General features: G+C 37.4%; 1 protein-coding gene across 1 annotated transcript in view; it reads left to right on the forward strand.

The window, feature by feature from the left end:
* The window catches only part of ZCCHC17 (zinc finger CCHC-type containing 17), a 442101-nt gene that overhangs the window by 104947 nt on the left and 310611 nt on the right, over positions 1-26543 (forward strand). The window contains exon 3 of the mRNA XM_044060004.1: positions 18915-19006. Within this exon, the coding sequence (XP_043915939.1) occupies positions 18915-19006 (92 nt within the window). The remainder of the gene's footprint in view (positions 1-18914; positions 19007-26543) is intronic.

Here is a 26543-nt window from a genome sequence, read left to right on the forward strand (position 1 = left end):
TCACTTCACTAAGGCCACTATCTATTTCCTCTTCCTTATATTTCCGTACCAACAATTCATTTCTAAATGTATCAGTATCTTCATTAAATTTACCTTCCTCCATATTCAGTGTAGATATATGCATGGCCTGACCTTTTATGATATTTTTATAAGTATAAGAGTAATGTATGCTATCCCGAATCAGAATGTTATTCCTACAACATTCCTTCTTATGTAATTCTGTAGTAAATGTACCTCTAATAGTCTTTTTTTATTATAACATCTAAAAAAGAAAGCTCCTGAGAGGATACTGAATGAGTGAACCTCAAAAAGCTTGTAGTAGTATCCAAAAACATAAAATTCTTCTAACTCATCCCTTGAGCCTGTCCAAATAAGCACAAGGTTGTCCACAAATCTTCTATAAAAGAAGATATTTTTAGCAAACTTGTCATTGGATAGAACAAAATGCTCTTCCCAATAAGCAAGAACCATATTGGCGTAGCTATTGGCACATGGTGTGCCCATAGCTACGCCATATAGTTGAAGATAATATTTGTAATCAAGCAAAAAACATTGTTCTCCATTGTTAATTCCAATGACATACATATAAAATCTGCTCTCTTCATATCGTATGTACTATGTAAATTCAAATATACCCTAATTGCTTCCAACCCATGTATGGGGTAAAACCGTGAACAGTGAATTCACATCCAGAGACACTAAATAACTATTACTCAACTGTACATTATTATTATGTGTCATTTGATTTAAATTCAACACAAACTGCCTGGTATCCTTCAACAGAAGATTACAAGCTGCTTCTATAGTCCAATGTTTAATTCTCTCAGCGTCCATTTCCCAGCTGCGTGACTCTGAGCAAGTCACTTAACAAGACACTGCTCTAGGGCATTTGGGAAATTGGACTGGGCTCCTCCTGGACCACTTGTCTAGTAACTACCTATGACTTGGGGTCAGTTTGTTTATTTTCATTTGCTTTGATATAATAAACCTGTGTTTTGTTAGAACCTTTGGCCTCCTGTGTTTTAAGGTACAGTGGTGCAGAATGACCTACCGAGTGCATTGTACCTTGCTTGTCCTGACAAATGCATGAACTAATCCAAGTAACATTTCACGCTGGAGTTTTTAACTAGAGGAATTTTGTTGCTGTTCCTGGTGTACATATTGATTTTGTTGTCTGGTTTTTGGTGTGCTTTCTTTTGTCTACAGCCATGGAGAAATTATTAAAAAAACAGGGTTGGGAGGGTGGACTAATGGTTAAGGTGTTTGCCTTACAAACACAAGGTGCAGGGTTGGAGTCTCACAAGGGATAATTGGCTAGGCTTAAAATGGCTTGCAAGGGCAGTTAGCCTAGTACTAATCTATGAACCTATGAACACATACAAAGAATTATTTGCTATCGGTCTTAAATTCTTCTCAGTATAATTCGACATTGTATAAGTCAACCATCCCTGACCAGAAACTATTGGTCTAAAAGGTGGATGCTGTCTATTTTTATGCAGTTTGGGTAGGCCCTGGATTATAGGAACCACAGGGTTGGTGACAGTTAAATAATCCAATAAAGATTTAGAAATCAAATTACTTAAATAGCAATCATATAAAGACTTAAAAACTCGACTACAACATAACTCAATGTCTGAAAGACTAACCCGCTTATATACACAAACATTTAACATATTGAGCATAGAGTTAATATAATCAACAGTATTAAAAACAGCAGTTCCCCCTCCCTTATCAACAGGACGAACAATAATAGAAGCATCATTCTGTAATTCATGTAGTGCTCTATATTCATTACTACTCAAATTAAAAAAAAATATTTTTATTCTTAGTACTTTCAGAGTCCACAAAACATTTTAACTGTAATTCACAAACTTTACAGAATATATCTAAAGCAGGACTCAACTCTGGAACAAACATACTTGGTCTTTTAAATTCAGCTTGTTGCGGATCATTGCTTTTAAATAATGTCTCTAACATGACGTTCTGCGCAAACATTTTAATGTCTAAAAGTACTTACAAAGTCCACATCAGATGCTGGTATATACTTTACTCTGTAAAGGCTGTTTTTGGCCGAGGCGCTAAGAGGTTTTATGGTGAAATTTGCTGCTATTTTTCGACTCACTGTGGAATAAATAGAGTATTATTTATTGAATAACAGAGGAGTTACCGTTTTTTTGGCAACATGGTATTAATTAATTTTGGACTGTGAATTTTGGTTGAATGTAAGACCTCGTTCAAGTACTGATTCTTGATATAATGTTAGCTTCTTACTAGAAAAATTGAATAATAAAGAATTCAAGTTGTCTGTATATTCCACATTCGTTTTAGGTCTCGCCCCATTGCAGGGCCAGCCTTAGCTGAAATGGCGCCCTAGGCGAAGTAGTGCTGTGCCGCCCCTTAAGCCCCACCCACACCATTCTCAAGTAATGCCCCTACTTGAGCCACTCCCATATGTAGGTCACTCCCACAAAAGCCACTCCAGTCATTTCTTTCAATTTTTTAAATGCATGAAAATCAGTGAATGCTTTGTCATAGTGTAACAAAGGAGGCATGCTTTGCACACCAGCACATCACTGACCAACATGTACAACAGACACTGGGCACTTACTGACCTTAATCAAATATATAGCATAAATGTAGTTTACAATACATGGGTTTGACAGTAGTCTGTTCTGTCAGACAGAATAAGGGACAGCAAAGAGGTTTACTAATGGTTGAGCACAACAGTTTGAGTTTGGACATGTATGTTCACCTTTTACATATGCCAATAGCTGTCCATCACCTCTACCAAACTTATCAGCATATCTGATTAGGTTGGAACATGACTTCATTAAACAATAAAGTGGTATTTCAGCAGAAAGGCAGTCCATGGAAATTGCTTTCCTAAGAATAAGAGACAAAAACCCTCCATAGTTGTCAACCGTACCTGCCAATGTGGAACAGAGGCAAAGGTGGAACACTTCCTTGCAGCATACTAAAGTCCATCTAAGCTGATCAGTGTGATGAAAATATATTTCTTTATACATAGGATTCAGTTCTATTTATCATGCATCTCCGTTACAATTTGACATAAGATTACCTTTCAACTTGTGCCACTGGAAGGGCAGTTCTTAACTACCACATTGACTCAAGTACTGTATCATGCAACACAATGAAATGTAATAGCTATAGAGGTTTAAGCCATGCAATCAGATTTACAACATTTAAAAACTGACTTAGTTCCTCCCGTGCTTGTTAAGTATACATAATGTTAATACACAATTCAATTTCAGTTCCTTTGCCCCCCAAAAGTATATATGTGGACTCAAACGCTGTATTCAACTACAATCTAAAAACCAGGGAGCCAGCCTCCCTATTCTTAAAATAGAACCAAGATCACCACATGGCTATTCATGCAAAATATAACTGAGTGCCCAGTTAAGCCACACGGGAGTAGGAAATGGCAAACATACGACTACAATTCTCAAGTTATCACACAACACTAAATAAAAACTAAAAATGGAAAGCTATCTTAACAGCAGGGAATATCACACTATAGACAAATATAAAACAGCTAAACTTGCTACCAAAGTACAATATAATTGTCACACAGACTATGAGATCAATGGTACAAACTGATATAATAGTAATATAACGGAAGGTAACACAATGGAAAATGCTACATGTTATACCAATGGGCTATGCTGACAAGATCAGTTCCAATCCTGGTCCTGAAAGCCTGACCCCATCTACTGGAACAACTGAAATGCCTTGCACTGACAGGATCAACACCGATGTTACCAGGTTTGATGAAACACCATTGGTGTAGAAGGTGACAGATTAAGGTCTGTGATCCTGAAGGCAAAACCATGTCTGAAGTAGACCCACCTGTTTACACTGACACCTGCAGGCTGTTTTACAGTTTCATCTGTGCTGAGTTGGAACACTGGCTGGTAAGAAGTTGTTCAAAGAAATTGCTAGAAATGAAGGCAGGGAAGGGAGTGCATCATCCATCAGTAAACCAGATCAAGGAAGAGACAATCCCATCCCCTGCTGCAGCTTCATATACACCCTCATCATCTTCAAACAATGGTGTGCAGTGTGTCAGGGCAACCCAACAAAAACTGTATTACTACCTAAAAACATGTGCTTGGCCTTAAGAACATTTGGCAAATGAATACTATCTAGGCTGTGATCAGTGGATTCACAGGATTTTACACACTTCACTATCAGCGTACGCCTTTTAGTGCTATTGTACCAGCAGTGACTGTGTCTTGCTTAAGACTACTTTATTGATATACACAATGATTTCCAAGAGTGGGTTAATACCTTTTCAATGCCACAATACCCTTTAAATGACAATATCCCTTCCCTCATTTATAGTAACACTCTACCACTGCTACTTGCCAGTCCAGTCTAGCATATTCAGGATACAATTACTTTACACTTAAATATAATCAACCATACTATTAAATTAATAGGAATCAGCAGTCTCTCATTAAAAGAATGAAGTTAACAATTATAATCAATGCACCAGTTTTATGTAATTACCCTTTTATAATTAGTGGCATTCCGAAAGACATGCGTGAATGGGCGTGCTTCGTTGAGGGTTGGGCGTCGAGATGGCAACTTGGCACTGTATAAAGAAAAAACCTACTGCCAATCATTAGTGGACCGGAGTTCCGCTGTGGCGACCCCTAACCGGGAAAAGCCGAGAGACAAACAACAACAGCCCTTTTCTAATTCAAGAAACAACTAACCATAGCACAGGCTTTTCAAACTGAGTGCTAAAATACTTAAAGGAGGAGTTGGGCAATAATACACCTTGAAAATTAAATACGCAAATAAATATATTCTTGCACAGGGAAATATAAAATAAAAAGTTTTAAACAAAAAGATGGCATTACACTGACTTTCACCTAGTCGGTCCTACTACTAACTATAATCTCTCTGCCAATTTAGTGGTTGAAAAGACTGACAGGCAAAATGTCTAGATGTTAGTTAACTTGATCTAGGCAACAACTATTGTCTGCTCTCATCTAAATTCATGAAAAGATTTGTTTAATGCTCCCCATCCTAAAGCACAATGAACTAAGCCTGCTCCACTGAACTTTTAGGGCCGAGTCATGTAACCTGAAAAAAACTCCAGGAGGTGTCCTAGCGCACTTACTTTCCACAAAACACCTATTTTAGTGATGTGTGTGTGCTTGTTTTAAACTGAATGATGCTCACCTTCAAATGACATCATCTATCCATCCACAACCCCTTTTTCCTATATGGGAGAAGGGTATCACTTCAACAGTGACAATCATCTAGAAACAATGTTCACACTACTGGGCAGTGATACCACTTCCTGTAAATTTAAAATTCTGAATCCAAACACCATCCAAAGCACTGTGGCTTAAATAATCAGAAAGTTCCAAACCAGTTAAGGTAATCTATCTTTTTTTAGGAACTAACACTTACCAAAGTTTAGCTGCATCAATTATTTTCATTATCTTTCAAATCTTTGCTGCATATTTACTGAAATAACAGCTACAAGTTTTGTAAAGTTTTTCACATTTTTCTCCTTTGTTACATTTTGCTGATAAACAGCTACAGAGTTTGTACAACTTTTCACAAAGGGTACATGCCTCCCAAGTACAGTCGCAGATATATGTATGATGTAGTATCTTGTCTAGTAAGCTTCACTTTACCACTATGACTGGAAGCTACAAAACACCTGTCAGTGAAGCCACAGAACAGCTTGTGAACTCTCTCATCCTAGGATTTTTGGTTGGTGCAGGCAAAGAGTCCTTGGAAGATACAGGTTTATCTTCCCTACTCTTACACATTATCCAGTCTATAAGAATCAGGAAAAAACTGGATGATGCTCGATCATCAAGGGGGATGACCATGCAGCAACACTAGAGGAGAAGGTCTCTTTTGTGGAATTTCATCTCTTTTGTGGAATTTCATCAAGAAACAAACCTTTAAAAAGTAAAATTTTTCCCACCTCGTAAAGTTCTGGAATCAAAAGCTTCACAAATATTATATTGTTGATTTTAATGTTCTGCCCCTAAGAAATAATACACATGAAGTGTACCTGTGTTGGGAAGGACTTTTATGTACATATTTCAAGCATTTTTAAAAACTTTACCATTCATAACTGCAGAGTCATTGAAGTACCAAGCATCGGTATCAGGCTTATCAAGACACTAATGACGGACACACTGTACAACCATTAGTGTCTGATTACCAGGTTTTATCCCAGAAGACTGAGGTTGCAGTGTCCCAGAGATTTCTTATAGATATATATATATATATATATATATATATATATGTGTGTGTGTGTATGTGTGTGTGTATATATATATATATATATCACACACACACACACACACACACACACACACACACCAGTTTCAGATGCATAAAATAGAGCCAGAGCAATTCCAGGTGCATAAAATAGAGCCGGAGCAGTTCCAGGTGCATAAAACAGAACTGGATCAGTTTCACTTACATAAAGCAGAGCCGGAGCAGTTTCAGAATTATTTAAATGCATAGAAGAAAAGATACCTCAACACACTTATTAGCTAAGCTGTTACACAAACTGGATAAAGGGCTCTAGGTGCAAATGAGTTAACTAAATTGTGTACGTATTCCTACTTTAAATACCAGAGCTAGATCATGGTCAAATAGGACCCTAGGCAATGGATCACCATCACACCGAACAGACCCTCCTGCAGCAACCCCCTACCCCTAACCATTCCAGTGTTCCATTACTTGGCTGTTTCTCACCAGTTGCCATAAACACTGTTCAAACTTATCAGTGTGCATATTGCAGGTATTGAAATAAAATAGCATAAACACAGATAGCAATTTGCTAAACAAACAGTCTCATAATAAAAACAGATTTACATGAGCTGTAATCTTCTCTGCCCTTGAAACCCGCATTCATTGAAGCAGCATGAAAACCCACATTCATAGAAAATGTATCTTGCCACTGGAGGATTAAGTTTACCTTTGGACTGTTTTTAAACCACAGGCTCCTTTGCACACATTTTTTAGGGCCTTACATACATGCATTTGTTCTTTGATTCACCTTCCTGATTATATTCTTTGTATAATACAGCACCACTTGTCAGAATGTGTTTTAAATTTGTAGTTTTAAACATTCTTTTAATAAACAATGAAACAAGATATATGAACGAATAATGACAAAACGACCTATTTCATAAAATTTCAACATAAAAATGTACTCGAACTTCTGTCATTACAATCCAATGTCACTCAATACGCACAGTCTCTGCAAAAGTAAAATCATCAGAATAATTCCACATTAAAGAAACCTATAACTAACAAAGAGGTTGCTACTGACAAACAACTTTACATATCAATGTTTCATCGACAAATCCAGTGCCTGCTGCCCTTGAAGAATCAATTGCCTACATTACATTGAAGAACAAAATTGGTAAGCTGGTAATATTGCAACAGGAAATGACTGAGAAACCGACAACACTTCATAGTTACTAGGCATCTTATACAAAGGAGGGCACCCTTAAAATGCACCAAATAATCAACAACCTAGGGGCATGACATACCATGCATCCATACCTCTCAAAGCATCCCCCCCCAAGGAAACAACAAGCATGTGTATTTTAATTATACAACTTCTACCCTATCGCACATGTATAAAACAATGGTAGGTGTGTTCAGGTAAATGACACGTGTCTTTCCCTAGATCTTGGCAGACCTGTGGGGGTACTTACAAAGTCATACAAATAAACTTTTAAGTATCTTGTGCTTTATATTTCTGATACTTTACATTCATGCTCCAGATTCCCCAATTACTTGTCTACTTTGACAATTTATAACTTTCACTTTCACTCAGAACAGGTCTTCTTTCTTGGACCCTTTAATTTTTTAATTATGGTGAGTTCTGGTTTCAGACTTACCAGCTATTTCAATAAAAACACCATTTAGCTGTTTGCCATTTAAGAATGCATACTCTTTTCTACAGAAGCCAACAAAAAAATCATACTGACAATTTCTTGAAACGTCAACCTGTGAATAAATATGCTGTTTGAATTGCACCATGCAGAAAAGAACAGACACTACCATTCATATTTTACAAGTATTGCAGCACTACAATGTGGCTATACGGTGGTTTGGTATAAAAGAAACTGTCACTGGAACATAAAACTATGATCAGATAGTAAAGACTGAAATCATGCATTTGTTCCATAGGTGTATCACCTTCTGTGTATTTCAGCCACTTTTTCCAACCATACAGGTATCAACATAAAACACCACTTATGCAACAGACAAGCAGCTACTCTGTCTCATAGCAACACACACATACTTTCTCTTTCATACAACTAACTAGTTCAAATTCCACACACTCCTACTCTTTCATACAACACACACTGTCCCTCATACAGAAATGAACGGAACCACTAGTTTAAATTGTACACATGCACACCTACTCTCTCTCTCACATACAGTAACACACACATGTACTTTATATCATACAAACAGAATGGCTAACTTAAATTCCATATACATACATACACACACACACACACACACACACACACTTTCTCATGCATACAGAACTGAACAGTTTAAATTGCACACACGTACACTTACCTTCTTTCTAAACCAAATGGCCAAACAAGCACACACGAACTTAAACCCCTCTTAACAAAACTAATTACATTTCGCGCGCCTGCAAAATGAATTTACTTCGACGTTGGCGTGTGTACGCATGATTCCCCTTAAAGGAAAAAACGCTAAAACCGCGATGCTGTAGTAGTGGGAGGGCGCTCACCAACCCCTTTTGCTCTGTGGTTCCGGTGCCCTCAAGCAGGCGCCGAGAAGAAAGAAAAGACTAAATTAATTAAAATTAAAAAAAAAAAAAAAAAAGTAAAAAATTTCACCCTTTACAAGGCCGGCCTTTATGGCGCCCTAGGCGATCGCCTAGTTCGCCTATGCCTAAGGCCGGCCATGCCCCATTGTTCTCTCTTGTGACAGAAGTCTCCTTTTCCTCCCTCTGCTGCTGGAGCACCCTGACCTTTTTTCTTACAACAGGAACATTCATAACAGCCACAGTAGAATTACTCCACAATAAGTGATTGGATGTTGATGCAATGCCAGGGAGTTCAGCGGTGCAACTGTTATTAGACATACTATTGGCAATAGATTCATACACAGATGGATCATCCTGTACTTCATCGGCACTTACGGCTTCTAATGCCTGCTCCTGCGAACCAATTTGAATGGAAACAGTTTCATCAACGGACACATTTTGAGTCTTATTCATTCTCAGCCAGTGACTGCACATTTTGTTTTATTCCTATTGATTTGGAAGTATGCTTGGGGTCATTGTCATGATGAAAGGTGAAATTTCACTTCATCTTCAGCTTTCTAGCAGATGCCTGAAGATTTTGGGCTAAAAGTGCCTGGTATTTGGAACTGTTCAAAATTCCCTCCACCTTGACTAAAGACCCAGTTCCAGCTGAAGAAAAGCAACCCCAAAGCATGATACTGCCGCCACCATGCTTCACTGGGGGATTGTGTTCTTTTGGTGATGCGAAGTGTTGTTTTTGTGCCAATTGAGGCCAAAAAGGTCAGCCTTGGTCTCATCACATCTTAACACATTTTCCCACATGCTTTTGGGAGACCTGACGTATTGTTTGCAAATTTTAGCTAGGCCTGGATGATTTTCTGTGTAAGAAAAGGACTCCGTCTTGAAACCCTACCCCAAAGGCCAGATATATGCAGAATACAGAAGATTGTTGCCACGTGTAGTACACAACCAGTACTTCCCAGAAATTCCTGCAGCTCCTTCAGTGTTGCTGTAGGTCTCTTGGCAGCCTCCCTGACCAGTTTTCGTCTTGTCTTTTCATCAGTTTTGGACGGGCGTCCAGTTCTTTGCAATGTCACTGTTATTTCATATTTTCTCCACTTTTTGATGACTGTCTTCACTGTGTTCCGTGGTATATCCAATGCTGTGGAAATTTGTTTGTACCCGTCTCCTGACTTTTAGCTTTCAACAATGAGATCCCTTTGATGCTTTGTGAGCTCTCTGCCAACAATGGCTTTTGCTGTAGCAGACAAATGAGTAAATGTCAGGAAAATCCTACTAGGACAGCTGACCTTTATTTGGGGTTAATCAGAGTCTCTTTAATTGATGGCAGGTGTGTATCCAAGAAGACTGAATGTTGTAATTAAAGCAAAAGGTGCTTCAGCAAAGTATTAGTTTAAGGGTGTGCACACTTATACAACCAGCTTATTGTACGTTTTTTATTTTTTTATATTTTTTCCCCTAACAGATTTGTTTGTTTTTCAATTGAATTGTACAGGTTATAGGGCACATTAAAGGTGGGAAATGTTTTGAAATTATTTATTGTGGTCTCGTTTTTTTATATCACAAAAACCTGGCATTTTAACAGGGGTGTGTACACTTTTTATATCCACTGTATATATCAACACAGGAGAAAAGGGAATATTCTGAGAACCATCCATCTCAGACATCGTATATGTAAGCCCACATTTTCAGTATTCAGTGCCATTATTCTGGGGCTCACCCTAATGAGTGTCAGAAAATGAAATTGTTACAGCTTTGGGAGCCTCTGGGTATCTGTGCCTATGCAGTGCCATAACTTTTAAAGCCAGTGATAATTAGAGATTGGTTTTTTTAGTACCCACAACTGTTGAGTAAATTTCAAAACAGAGTTACAGCCTCATTTGTGGCACATTTTGCTTATTTCCAGATATCTGATTTATAATGCCAGCCATTTATATGATATCAGAGTTTTTAATTAGGTGTACAAACAAAAAAAATCCCAGTATACTGAAAAAACTCCACTTTCAGATAAGCTTCTCAAGTAGTTGCCCATTATCATGTTAGTTGAAATGTTTAACATCAAAGAATATCAGTTTGTTGTCTCACCTCATTACTGTAGTAGATCTGTGACTGTATTTTTATTCTTTGTAACTCCCTAATTACTTTATTGCCTTAGTTCTGTATTAAAATTTGAGTGTCACAGATTTAACATTTTGGAAAATAAGTCATCAGTTTAGATGGAAGAAGAAAATTACATATTATTAAAATTTGCATGCTAGCAGGAAAGTGGTACAGCTTAAGAGAGAAGTATTATCTGAATGGATTTTAACTGTAGTCACAGCACATTTTACATTTCAGTGACATTTCTTACACTATTCTTGTTTTTACTCAGGATGGTGTGCCATGTGTTAAGTAAGCCTCTGGCTTGCTGACTTGTATAGGGATTAAAGATAGCTATGATACATGTGATTATTACATGTTCAATGATTAACACCGATACTATAGACTGTGTAACTGTGACAATAAAGACAGCTCTGGAACATATAACAATTGTTGGAGTGAGTAGACTACCAAAGTCAAGTGCAGATGACCTAGAGGAATTAATACAGTTCTTGCATGAAACACACGATGGAAGAATAATATTAGCTGGGGACTTAAATTTACCAGAAACAGACTGGAATAATATTGATTCAGCAACATTATTAAGTAAATTATTCACAGGGTATATTCAGGAGCAACAGTTGCTTCAGATTGTAAAAATGCCTACCGGGAACGGATCATACTAGACCTTGTTTGTGTTCCCAAAGAAATTACTGTAACTTCAAGTTTTACCACCATTGATGTGCAGTGATCATGGGAATCTGCGGTGGTACAGCGGTAGCGTTGTTGCCTCACAGCAAGAGGTTCTCCTGTTCAATTCTCGGCTGGAGTGCCTTCTGTGTGGAGTCTGCATGTCCTCCTCACGGTCGAGTGGCCTCCAAAAGACATACGTGAATGGGCATGCCTTCGCTGAAGGTAGGGCGTCGGGCTGGCAACTCGGCACCATAAAAAATTGGCAATCATTAGTGGACCGGAGTTCCGCTATGGCGATCCCTAACTGGGAAAAGCCAAAAAGACAAACAACAAGATGTGCAGTGATCATGGGGTTATAAAAGTTAATTTATTGCTAGATAATTCTGGCAAACTGAAATCTAAGCCAATGCACAGGAAGGTTAATTACAGATTATATGGAAGCAAAACAGGGATTATGTAAAACTAACTGGAGTGAGGTGTTCAGTGGAAAAACTGCAGATGGAATGTGGAAAGTTTTGAAAGAGAAATTGTTTGCAAAAAATCAAAAAAAATTTTAACATCAGGATCTAGACATACAACATCAGGCGGATATATTTCCATAAGAACAAGATATCTGATTAAGGTGCGAGACAAAAAAATATAAGAAATGGAAGAGAGGTTGACCTGCAACTTTGAAAACTGAAATAAACTAGCTGAACAAACAGATTAAGAAGAGTGGTGAGACAAGATCAAGAAAATTTTGAAGAACAATTGTATGTAGATATTGAGCATAATAGGAAACCTTTTTATAGATATATAAGATGTGGAAGGAGTAAAGACACACAAATTGATAAACTGTGTGCAGATTCTAAAATTTATTCTCAGACACAACAGATTATAGATATATTTATAAAAACTTATGCAAAACAGTTTGGCTCCACAAAAGTTGTCCTAGTGACATCTAGGTAACCCTAGAGACTGGAATCAAATTAGATTATATTGACAAAGTACTGCACAAACTGGATCCAAACAAAGAGCGGGGAGGAGACGAAATTAGTAACAATGACCTGAGAACACTTCAGCAAGAACTTACAGTACCATTGTATCCATTGTTCACTAGGTCATATAAATATGTGGAGATTCCTCATGATTGGAGACATGCGCTTATTAAATCTGTTTTTGAGAGAAAGGGGAGTAGGACAAGCCCAGAGTCTTGTAGACCCTTAAGTCTACTTTAATGCTTTGGAAAAATAATGGCGAAGGTAATATTGGATAAGTTATAGTCGGAACTGGATAGGTTGGAACTTGAAACCATATATCAGCATGCATGTGTTGAAAACAGATTTATTACCACTTTTAGCATGATGTTCTATAACAATATAATAGCTATGAATGAAAAATTGTGCTGTGACGTAATTTATATAGATTTGACTTCAGCATTTGAGAGGGTTGTACACAAAACACTGATAAATTAGTACAACTAGGTATTGATGTACTCTTGATAAGATGGATAGCTGCATGGCTTACAAATAGGACATGGCAAGTATCATACAGCAGCTGGACAGGTGAAATCCCTGGTTACAGCCAGGGTGTCCCTCAGGGCTCTGTCCTAGGCACTTACTTGTTTAGATTGGATCTTTCAGACCTAACCTTTTCAGCTTGAGGTGTTCTGCATTCTCTATGCAGATAATCTGAAATTGGGCAAACTGATTTCATGTGTTACAGATAAGGCATGTCTGCAAAATAAATTGACTAAATTGACCATTTGGGTATAGAAGAATAATATGCTGATTAAATACATCAAAAACTAAGCATATCAGATTTAGTAGACATAAATTGAAAGGTGTGTATTTAATACAGCACACAGTGATTGAAAACTGTAGACTCATTTAAGGACCTGGGTATATGGGTAGACTTAGCCACAAGTTTTTCTAATCATATCAACCAATTGGTTAATGATAGTTATAGAACTATAGGTTGTATAAAAATATTTATGAAGTATAGGAAATCAGAAATAATGAAGTCATTGTTAGTTACATTAGACCCAAACTTGAATATGGAATAACAGTATGGAAACCCTATATGAAAACAAGCATGAGTAAACTGGAAAGAGTACAGCGGAAATATACCAAGGGTATCCCTGGATGTGAAAATTTAAGTTATTATGAAAGACTAAAATATTTGAACTTGTACAAGTGTATCTTGCAGTTGTCAAAGAGGAGATCTTATTCAGGTATATAGGGCATTTAGTGACAACTACCTCTGGGAATGTTTGGGGTTAACAAAAAGTACTAGAGAATCATCAGACAACCTATGTAGGAGGTCCTGATGGAGAGATGAAAAGTCAGCAAGCAAAGGAGCATAGTAGTGCTGAAATTGAATTCATCCTCAAGTCTTGGTGGGTACCTTCGCAAGGTGGACCCTGTTTTTCACAAAATCTCACGAAGGCGACACATAGCATATATCATTGACAAAAGTAAATCAAAAATAAAAAAAGCTAGATGCACAAGACCCAGGATAAAAAAGTGCCCAATCCTGGTAGGCACACTGGTGCCAGGACTGAAAATAATTACAGTGTAGAATCCTCAAAATACAGAAACAATCCTACAATGGGGCCAGGCTAGGCTCAGGGGGAGGATGGCCCCCCTGTTTTAGAAGAAAGTAGTTCACAAAAATTGATTGGCCAAAGAAGAGCCATAAAGACAGAGTGGACTACTGAGGATAATAAGGAAATTATGTATTGTTACTATTATTAAAAAGCCCAGAATTTCCAGACACAAGATGTATAAAATGATTGAGAGAAATTAGAGGAAAGAAAAATACTTCCACAGGAAAACTGTTGCAAACTTCAAATAAAAATATGCTTTCATTAATACAACAGAGTTTTGAAAAACAGTATATAGATCAAGAAACTTTGATCTCTTTGGAAAAAGAAGCCTCTGAGGAAGTGAGAAAATATAAATGACAAAACCTAGAGATATTTAAAAAAATATAAAAAAGAAATATGGACATGGGAAAGAAAGATTTGATATGGTGCAATATTTATGCAAAGGAGAAAGCCAAGTTAACTAATATATAGAAGGCAGTTTCAAAGATATTTGAAGAAAAATACAGGCAAAGGCATCCAGATATGGAAAATTTCACAATAAAAAGACTAAAAGTACAAAGATTTAATGTAGAAAAGACTATTAGTAAAGTAGAAATTAAAGAAATAGAAGTTGAAGTTATGGAGTGCCTGCGAAGTGAAGGATTTAATGTAGAAGGTCTAAAACAGATACGTCACAGCATGATGGAGTGAGTCCCCAGAATAAGGAAAAGCAAGATCATCAGGAGACGTGAAGAAAGAAATATGGACAGGGGAAAGGAACAGAGATTAAATATGGTGCAATATTTATGCAAAAGAGAAAGCAAAACTAACTAATACAAAAAGAACAGCACCAAAGATATTTGAAGAAAAATATAGGCAAAGGAATCCGGATATGGAAAACTTTACAATACAAAAAATAAGACTAAGAGGAAGAGTAGAAAAAGAGATTAGTAATGGAAAAGTCAAAGAAATAGAAATTGAGGTAATGGAACGGCTGCAAAGAGAAGGATTCAGTGTAGAAAATCAAATGCAGAAAGCACCACAACAGGATAAAGCAGTAGATATCCAAATTAAGGGGAAACCAGTGGAACAGGAAGCAACAGGTCAGGTGACATATCAAGATATTTTGGAGCCTTCCACAGGAAATCAGTATAAAAGTTCACTTGAAGTTAGGAAGGAAAGGAACAAACAGGAAACTCTGATGCAGTCAATGTTGAGGAGTGATAGGCCAGTGGGTTTCAATATGACAAAAACAACAGATGACACAGGATGAAATTGAAGAGAATTTGCCACAGGAAGATGCTATAGAACTTTCTATAGAATGCCCACAGGAAACGGAAAACAAGGGATGTGCCTTTAGTATGGAAGAAAAGGAGTTAAGAGAAGAGTTGCTTGATTCAATAGACAAAGAATGATATATCAAGATCAATGAGAGAAATAAACTGCAGAAGGTTAATAAAACCCCAAAAGTCAGAGGCTTGATAAAACAAATGAACACAGTAATTATGACTGTCCATAGAGATCCATGCGATATAACAGAAGTAAACAGAATATTTTACTGTGCTGCTAAATTAATAAATGATAAAATTCTACCACAGGAACATAGGGTAGCAAGGGAAAAGGGGGGGGGTGGAGTCGAAAGCGAATACCATCATGGAAATATCGAATATAGAAAACTATAAAACGGCTAAGACAAGAAGTGTCATTGTTAGAAGATTATAGAAGAGGGAACAGATCAACAAAAATATTAAGAAAGATAGATGTGATAAAATCAATGCACAGTATTAGAACAGACCAGGATCTATTATGCACTATTGGCGATAAACTAAAAATCTCAAAACAGGTGGAAAGACTCAGAAGATATGAAGATAAATATAAGGGAAAAGCACAAAATAAGCAATTTACTAATGACCCAAAAATGTTTTATGGAGAATTGGGAAATAAGGTAAAAGGAATTGATAGACCGCCGAAAAAAGAGGAAGAAAATGCATTTGAGAAGTATCTATGAAGATCCTGTGGAACATAACAAAGATGCTAAATGGATAGAAGAAGCAAAAGAAAGAATAAGAAGTTTAAATGTACAGGATATGAAATGGGATGAAATAACAGCCAGAGAGATTGAAACAAAGTTGAGAAAAGCCTCTAATTGGAAAACCCCAGGCCCAGATGCAGTGCCTAACTTTTGGCTTAAAGTATTAACTTCTTTACATGAGGATCTAGCCATATGCACACCCTGAACAGACACCACACTGGTTAACAACAGTAAAAACAATGCTCTTACTTAAGAGTGAACCTGCAAGCTACCCTATACATGGGGATTGACGCCGCCAGAGTTTATAGTCATTTAGAAGAAAACTCAGTTATGGCAGTATAACAAAAGGGCAATAAAAGAAAGTCATATGGAACAAAGGATCATTTGTTGTTAAATAAAGTTATAGTGGAGAACTGTAAGAAAGGGAAGAATCTAAGTATGAAATGGATTGACTATAAAAAAGCATTTGATAGTATCCCACATTCATGGATAAAAGAGTGCTTAAAAATGTATAAGGTACATCCTACACTGGTTGATTACATTACAGTAACCATGAAACAGTGGCACACCACTTTGCAATTAAGCCATGATAAAGGAAAGATTATTATCCCAGGGATAAAAAATCCAAAGGGGGATTTTCCAGGGTGACTCCCTGTCACCGTTGCTATTTTGCCTTTCCATTAATCCATTAAGCTGTGTATTTAACAGCTTAGGTCATGGCTATAATTTGGCTTCTAGAAAACAACAAAGTCTAATGACTTCTCCTCTTCTCTTTGTTGAGGATTTAAAATTATGTAGCTCATCAGATGAGGAACTGAAAGCTCAGCTGCAGGTTGTCAAAACTTTTTCAGATGATATTGGAATGTCATTTGGTCTTGATAAATGTGCAAAAGCAACCTTTAAAAAAGGAAAATTGCAGCACCAGGAAAACATCAGTTTGGGACAAGAATGTGATATAAAAGAACTTGAGCAAGAGGGGGTGTATAAGTACTTGGGAACTGATGAAGGATCAGCAATAAAACAAGAACAAATGTGAATAAAGCTTAGTAAGGAGTACTTTCGAAGACTTAAATTAATCCTGAAAACAGCATTGACACTTAGGAACAAGATGCAAGCTATAAATCAGTTTGCTCTTCCTGTCCTAACTTATAGTTTTGGAGTGACTGACTGGCCCCAAAAAGTGCTGGATAGACTGGATATTAAAACAAGAAGGATGCTTCATGCTCACCAAATGATTTATAAAAATCAGTGTATACCAAGATTATATATTCCCTGTTCTGAAGAAGGAATTGGCCTCTCTGAAATTGATTACACGTATATATCTGCAACTGTGGGACTCAACACATATCTACTGACCTCACAAGATCCAAATGTGGTGAAAGTTTTGAAACATGAGGAGAATAAATCTAAGATGACCTCTCTGCTTAATTTAGCAGAAGCATATTGACGTCAAGCAGGAATGGAAATCAAACCAGAAGTGGATAAAAACCAGGCAGCAACTGAATGTGCTAAAAAACAAAAGAAAGACTTTAAGGAGAAGGACCAGGAGAGAAGGCAAGAAATGTGGAAAAAACATAAATATAATTGCAAGTATAGAAAACTTCTGGAAGAGCCTCATGTTGATCAAGAACGAATGCAGGAATGGTTAAGGAGAGGTGAATTTACATCAAGAAATGAAAGGTTAATATTGGCAGCCCAAGATAGTGGTCTGTGTACACACTGGTTTACAAGTCCATTGAACATGTGGGAGAAACAGACATATGTAGGTTTTGTGGAACCGAATTGGAAACAGTCACATACCTTATTGCTGGTTGTGACTCTCTAACGGCAGAGTGACTGTATACTGAAAAGCATAATGTGGCGAGATTGTGCAAACTTTATGGTATCAAAGTGGCTGAAAAACACTGCAAACATGAGCCACAGAGAATCATAGAAAATGATGGAAGTCTACATCACATGGGATCACCCAATACCAACAGTCCAAAAGATAGATGCTAAAAAAACGGATATAGTGGTCCAAGAAAAGAAGACAAAAGTAGCATTGATCATTGAAATTGCCACACCTAGTGACTACAGTGTCTTGCGTACAGAGAGAGAGAGACGGTCATAAAATACCTCTATCTGCAGGCAGAAACGAGAGCCATGTGGAAGAAAGATACCCAGACAGTTCCAATAGTAGTAGGAGCAACTGGTCTTATAAAAAAGAATTTACAATTGCATTTAGATAGGTTATCAATTCATGTAACACTGTACGAATTACAGGAGTCATTACTGGGCACATTGCGGGTGCTGCGAAGAGCACTTTTGGCTAACATCAAAGAGCGAGACAATACTAATTTCATGAACTTTAATCTTACTTTGACTTAGGAATGGGGTCCATTCCCGTCATGGTATTAGAAACCCAAAAGACTTGGAGAAATTAAAAAAAAAAAAAAAAGATTCTATAGAAATGAGAAGTGTACTAATTGGTTCTCTGACCGAGTAGCTGATGCATGGAACAGATTACCAAATTACATTAAAGCAAGTACTAGTTTAGATATTTTTAAGAACAGCCCGGACACTTATTATGGGAACAAGTGTTTTGGTATATTGGCAAGCTAGAAGGGCATTAATGCCCATGCTTGAAATATTTGTATGCACTGTATATGTCTGCTTTGTCTGCATTCTTAATATTTGTTTGCTGGTTAACACTATGTTTTTAATTTTTTTTTCAGACAAAAGATGACAAGTTAAAGCTTTCTTTCTCTATGAAGCTTGTAAACCAAGGAAATGGAAAAGACCTTGACCCAAACAATGTTGCACTGGAGTGAGTACAAGTTTGAGGGAGGACTTCTGTTGTTCATAGCAATTTTAGTCTTGTAAACTTTTGTCACAGCATCTTAAGTGCAGATTTTTTTTTTTGAAATGCATATTTTTTTGTCAATAAAGGAAGTACAGATCTTAGACACTGGCTGTTCATACAGGTGGAAGTAGGTGATGTTCAGTAAGGTGAAGGTGCAGTAGTGGTAATAGGGAGAGATCAGTGGGCCACCACTGCATGCCAGTTTTTGAAAATGCAGAAAAAATGTTAGCTTCAGTGATATTTTGAATTAAAAGTGGCTTTGTCATGTTTAGATTTTAAAATATGTTGAGCCAGTCAGACAAGAAATATGTATGCGAGATAAAAGCTGGAGAGGAAAGGCATAGGAGAAATGGCAACAGAGTGAAAAGAACTATGAGTAAAATATGTCTGCCTGTTATGTACGACAGCAGTACTGCATATTTATGTAGTCAGTCAAAACCAAAGTTGTGTATGTCAGTACAGAGCATGCCATCATAAGGAACTGTTGGTGCGAATGAAAAAGTGCTTCAGACGTCAGAGGTGGCTGCTTTTGCTAAAACTGAATTATAATGTATAGTAAAGTTTATAAAAGCAGACTAGGCAAGTGTATTGACATGGTAATGTTGTTGCATGTTAGTAGACATTTTTAGGCAGTAGGCCCAATCCTTGTTTATTTATTTGGTAAAGGACCAGAAAAAGAGTATAGCATTTCCTTTTCAGGAAGTGCTATAGAAATGTTAAAAAAAAAAAAAAAAGTGCCAGAACTGCTACTGCCATCATAGACCATTAAAGGTTAAGAAAATGCATTCTGTGTATTGGTTAACTCTACAAGTCTAAAAGCCAATGCACTAAGAGATGGGGTAAGTTGTACAGATAAATTAGTAGTAGTACTCTGAATAAGTATTTCTACATGTTGAACATTATATAATAGTCGCCATCTGCTAAATGAGTGTATTGTACAGCAGATAATGCATTTTACAAGAATATAGCTGAATAAGTTAAAAATGTAACCAGTGTTAATTTCTAAGACTGAGATGACAGTTGTATCAGTGTAAGAGACCAACCAGCGGTGCTGTATGTAGGGCAGAACATTTACAAAGATGCAGTACAGCTTAGCTAATCACTAAGGTTGCATTTCATGGACAAGCATGTATTGATTAAGTAGGTATAGTGACAGACATACCATGGGATGATACAATTCTTGCACAGGTGCAGTAAATGTACTGTAGAGGTATTAGGTCGGAGAGAATCAGTGCAGATTGATTTATTGTAGTTATAGAGGGTCCTCTCCTGTTTGGTATCTACTTCTCTGAAGTGCACGCCGACACAGAAGGTGTTTGGCTAACAAAGTTTGCAGATGACTGCAAACTAGGAGCCATAATCGAAACTCCTAACGATGTGGACAAACTACAAAAGGGCCTCACTGAGACAGATACCTGGTGTCAAAGCCATGGCCTGAAGCTCAATGCCAAAAAGTGTATTGTCATCCCCTTTGGTAAAAACTCCGTACCCATGAACTACCACATAGCTGGTAGTCTACTTAATGCCGAAAATGTGATGAGACCTTGGGACACAGGTGGACAGTAGTCTCTCCTTTGATAATCACATCGCCACAGTGGTCAGGAAATCCGTCTACGTGGCTCATCTCATCACAAAAGGATTCTCGTCCAGAAAAAAGAGGTCATTGTTCCCCTCTACTCATCACTCATTAGATCCATTATAGAGTACAACGCCCCTTTTGGTATGTACCTCACAAGACATCTACAACAACTGGAAAGACCACAGAAATACCTCACAAAGAGGATTACTGGCCTCAAACAGATGCCCTATGCAGACCGTCTCAAAAAACTACAGCTTTACTCCATCACATATCACCTACTCAGGGGCAATCTCTGCCTAACATACAAAGCTATGTCAAACCCAGAGCTCTTGGACATGCTCCACTTAAAGAAATCCCAATCCCTCCGAGCTGCATGCTCTAGGGACCTAAACCTTGTCACCACAATAAACAGAACATGCTGGAGGGATAGATTCCTGTCCCAGAGACTTCCCATACTCTGGAACAGACTACCTATCTATGTCAAACAGAGCTCCTCATTAGCACTCTTCAAGAAAAATCTTGATGATTGGATTGGAAATGGGAAATTCACCCCAGGGATCACTTCTGTGGCTCTGCTCGACAGGGGCACAGGAAAATAATTTTCTTGGGTGGCGAAAGCCAGGGTACATTTTTTGGATAGGCTTGTATGGGCCCTAGGGCCGATAGTCTAGTACCTACCTATGAACCTAATTGATGGGTCATGAGCCATGAAACTATATAAATAGGACATGCTGGAGTGACAGATTCATAACCCAGAGGCTCCCTTCACTCTGGAATAAAATCCCAGACCAGGTTAGGCAGAGTCCCTCATTGACTCTCTTCAAGAGGAATCTTGATGAGTGGATGGGAGATCGTAGGTTTACCCCGGGTATCACTTCTGTGTCACTGTTAGACAAAGGCACAGTATACTAACCTCGAAAAAGGGCATAGCAAAATTAACTTAAAATGGGTGGCGAAAGCCAAACACACTCTGGCTAGGCTTATAAATGCCCTAGGGCAGATAGCCTAGTATGAACCTATGAATAGTTTTCCATCCCTTCAGAGAAAGCTGAAACAGAACTATAGGACTATCCATCATGATTCTTTGGGTCCATACCCCTTAACTATCCTTGGTTTTGTCTCATAATTTTGCCTTATACCTTATATATATATATATATATATATATATATATATATATATTTTTTTTTTTATTCTTAGGAGGATCTCTGAGGAGTAAAGTCAATCAATAAGGCAAGGCATTCGAGTTTCATACTTTATCATCAGCTCTATTTTTTTTCAGTTTTCTACATAGTTTTCAGGATGCTGTCAACTTTTGCCATCTCACTCAGTTCATTACGGCTTTCCTACCTTCTGTGACAGTCATGCTGAACTGTTGCAGGTCTTCTGTAACTCATTTCATTTATCTTTTGATTGGATGCCTTCAATTCCTTTTACCCTATTCCTGCTTTCCAAAGTTATCTGTACCAAGTCGTCATCCGCTTTTCATGCAGATGTGACCAAACCACTGCAGTCAGTTCTCCTTGATCATCTCTGCAATTGGGACTACTTTGGCCTTTTCTCTGATACTTTATTACATTATATGAAATGAACTGATTTAAATTTATGTCTAGCCATCCACTCATCTATTCAGTTTATCTAAAAATGCTGAGGATAGGATGTCCATTTCTTTGCATTCCTTTTTATCTTCATTTATAATCTCTCGCCATCGTCTGGACTTATCCTGCATAGTTTCAATCATATCTATTAATCCCATTACCCAAGGTATCATTTGCTTCAACAGCAGTAGTCAACATGCACTTGATAAATCCCTAAAAAACTTATTTACACACAGGTCTCAGAATAGATATTCAAATATGATATTCCCACAGGCAAACAGCACTTTGTCTAACCTCATTTCAGTACCTAAGCCACACTTTATACTCCCACCAGTCAAATTTATAGTAATATATATCAGGGTTTCCTAACAGTAGACATAGGTCTGGATATGAAACAAGCCTTCAGAAGAGCTAATAACTCAGTGTTTCTTAATAAATTGCTTGCCATTGTATTCTCTCCAGATATCACATTTTGGTTCAAGAATTACCTCACATGGCACGCATTCAGAATTTTGGACACTGGGTCAGAATCCACAACTGGGGAGACACATTCAGGGTCAAAATTTAGGTCCATTGCTTTTCTCTTGGCATCAGTGATGTGCATTGTGTTCTTCCTAAAATAAACTGCTTATACTGAAAATATTATGATTACTAAATTATTTAAAAACACCAATACACCTGCAAAAAATTATGACTTCTCTGTCTTGCGGAACTGGTGAGATACAAGTCTGCTACTGGTAAACACCTCTAAAACCAGTCTTATTCTATTTGGTACCCCCAACACCTTAAAAACACCAGTGACCCCTGTGGTACTACTCTGCCTATCACCTTAACTCAGAAGTATCCCTGCCTTATCTTTGACCGTTACTTAACTCCATACATAGAAACAATTGCCAATACAGTCCTCTATCTCCAGTTTACTAACACCAGAGACTGTGAAGGCAGAAGTAGTGGGTGTTCGTATACCCAGATCAGAATATGCACTTCCTATTTTTTCCTTTATTCTACTGACATTACAAAAAATTTGCAAAGTGAAAAGGATTCTAGGATTCATCCATCTGGTTAGATTCAGAGAACATCACTATCACACTATCACTACTTGAAAATGGCTACCTGTGTAGGCTAGGGCTATTTTACTCTTAAAACACACTTCCTTATAAAGTTCTTAATGATTCTTTTGCACACCATTAAAGGCTGTCCTCTTTTAAAGACATAACATTTATTCTCATCAAAACACATTTTGTCTACAGCTAGATAGATCCCTTCAGGCTGGCAACTGCTGGTAGAGCCTTTGCCAAAAAGGCACCTGCCTACTGGAATGACATTTCCGAGGAAATAAAAAAATCGATTGACCTCTTTATCATTTAAAAAGACACTTAAGTCCCATCCAACCAGCTCAAACAAATATTCTTGCTTTAAGGACAATGGCTAACCTATCAGTTGAGTGCTACACATCTTACCAAAATGTTACTTGCATATTTCAGTCAGTTACTTTCACATCAGTTTTATTTCCATGCATGTGTAAATAGTTCAGCTGTTTTATGTTAATATCATACATTGCAGATTCACAAAGTGCTTGATTTCAGAACTGTAAAAAGGGTGCAATGCACACTATTATGGTCCCTGTACACATTTGTGTTAAAAAAGTGTAATGCACGTATCTGTAAATTGTTCTGTACTGATGTCGCCTGTTATGTATGTATTCTTGCATTTATTATTGCCTTTGCTGTGGCTCATGGCTGAAAAGGGTATTTGGACCAGTTCATTTACCTGGTTAACAATTTTACTTTAAGGCTTATCTTTCTCTTCCTCTTGCCTCAGTAGGCAGGGTACAGTGACAAATGACTCTAGACTGATATTCAGGAATGATGCAGGAAGACGAATAATAACATCCCTTGTGCACTGAAAATGTGGGCGTAGACTGCAGTTCCACTGTAAGTTTACTGACCAACAGTCCCAGCAGGAGTAATTCCCATTAACTACTTCCCCATTTTTATCACGTGTTAGATGTACAGGATTCATTTGCCTTTCATTCATTCATTCCCAAACTTGGTTGGCATGGTTTGACTGATGATGGCACCTAATATTCTTTATTGTCTTGCATGTTAATCAATAGGTTGGTGGTTGGAAACCTCCATTTTAAGGACTAGTCTATAAAGAGTTTTTCTTTATTTTTTTGAAAAAGTAAGTAAAGAATAAACTCGACTCCACATGTAGTATTTACCCTTCACTTCATTGGGTGGTTAATTGTGCTCGTCTCTGTTCAGCTGCCTTTAGACATTTACCCTAACTCAATGCATAATGGATGTCAGTGTAATGTGCTGTCGGTGTCTCCTCTAACCCTGTTAGGCATTCCATCAAGAGACTTCAGAGTTTCACATGCAGATGACAAGGACATTTGAGGAAAATGTGCAGACTTTCATACCTGGCCAAGTGTTTATTGGTCTCATAGCTTTGCATCTGAGAATGGCTGAGATCATATTGATATTTTTCCTTTCTACCTTCATTCCTGTCTTTCCGTATTATTTCTAGATAAAGTTCAGCTGTATTGATTTCCTTGCCATCAAGTGTTGGACAATGTGGCTTTCTGCATTTATACTTTTAGCTATATGGTGGCAATCGAAGCCCTTGACTTTCAAGCCAAGATAACTTATCTGCTCATGTTTTTTCTGGTCAGCTGTTATTATTTTTCAAACAAAAGTTGTGATGTGATCAAGTTTAAAGAAGCTAGTATTTGTAGTTTGTGTGTGCGCGTTGCATGGACTACATTTTAAGGGAGCAGTAAAAACATATGGTATACTCTGTAGATATTTAAATATATGTATAGACTGAAGACATCACAATAACTTTATCCGTAGCTTGAAGATGACACAAGCTTATCATCTGTTACCTATGTTTCAGTAGTCACTGAAGTTCCTCTAAACTTGCAGTATTTACATTAATTACAAAAACTGAAGTGGATGTTTGCGTACCTCATACACAAAGCATGCACCCTCTAGTCCACCTAAGAAACACTAAATCCAAATGCACACTTTTTTCTTTCTTTTGTCAGTTAAATTAAAACATTAATAAATTAATTGAAACATGCCCGACAATACAAGCGCTTTCAATGTCCCATTCTTTCCCTAAAAATAGTTCACACCAATATATGGTGCAATCATCAGGTGTTCATTCCTCCTTAGAGGTCTGATAGGGTTTTTTTGGGGACTTTATGCCCTACATCCCCTTTCTTTTGTCATACCTTGATTCTTCAGTGTTTCATAACTGCCCTCTCCTTTTTCTTTTCCCCTGAGGTTTTTACTGCCCTAGAGCTCCTGACTGTGGGGCAAGGGTTCTGTCAGAGATAGATGAACATCCAGAGGATATTTCTTTTTCCAGTCTTACTTGGCATTTCTCTGTCCTTTTTGTGGGCCTATTCCTTACCCGTAGAACCTCTTAGCTTCTAGGGACGTTATATTGTTTAGATAGTTAGATATACACACATGTATTTACAGTGCTTGTGTGATTCAGAGGCATGGGAATGAGCCAGTAATGTAGTCTTCCTCATTGCTGGCACATTTCTCAGGATCATATTTTCTCACAGCTGTGCTAACTGACCAGCCTGATTTAGGCAGTTAGCATGAGTGAGGATGATTTTATTGACCTCTAGTCTCAGAGTTCTTGAAAGTTTTAGCTATTAATTCAGAGCTAATTCTCCCAACTTACAGTGGGTTGATATGGATCTGCTAAATGTTGTAAAATCATTTGTTTTTCCCTAATATTTTTCCTTCTGACAAACATGCAAAACTATAGGATGCTTTACATTATTTTTGTTTCACATAATTAAATATTGAGTACTTTGCTTTTTAGTTTTAAAAATCCATCTTTCTTTTCCAAGTGTCTTACGTGATCTTTGTGAATAGTTGGATAAGGATAACATTGCATATTTGTTAAATACAGCTGGTAAAAAATGTCTTTTCACTTATTGTTTGCTTTGGGTTTTGTAAATTCTGCAGTCCTGCTTATAAGACATGTACAGTAAAGGGGACAGCCTTTCTCAGGCACTGATTTAACTGTGATAACTACTCTTCAAGTGTCCTCAGATTTTTTTCCATTCAAAAGCTCATGTTTAAGTCAAGAGCTGGAGACGAGGGGTAAGACTATAAAAAGTCTTTTCAGTATATTTCATGTAACTACTAATTCCGACTCATTCTCCTTTGTGCAGAGCAGAAATAAAAAGCCTTTATTTCAGAAGACTAAGGACAGAATACATCCTTTTTAGAGAAGTCATTCTATTATACATCCAATGAGAAGGGGTTAGAATGATTTGCAAGATGGGAATAGGTT

This window comes from Protopterus annectens, chromosome 1.part2 (assembly GCF_019279795.1).
Source record: "Protopterus annectens isolate FY-2018-M chromosome 1.part2, PAN1.0, whole genome shotgun sequence".
Classification (NCBI taxonomy): domain Eukaryota; kingdom Metazoa; phylum Chordata; order Ceratodontiformes; family Protopteridae; genus Protopterus; species Protopterus annectens.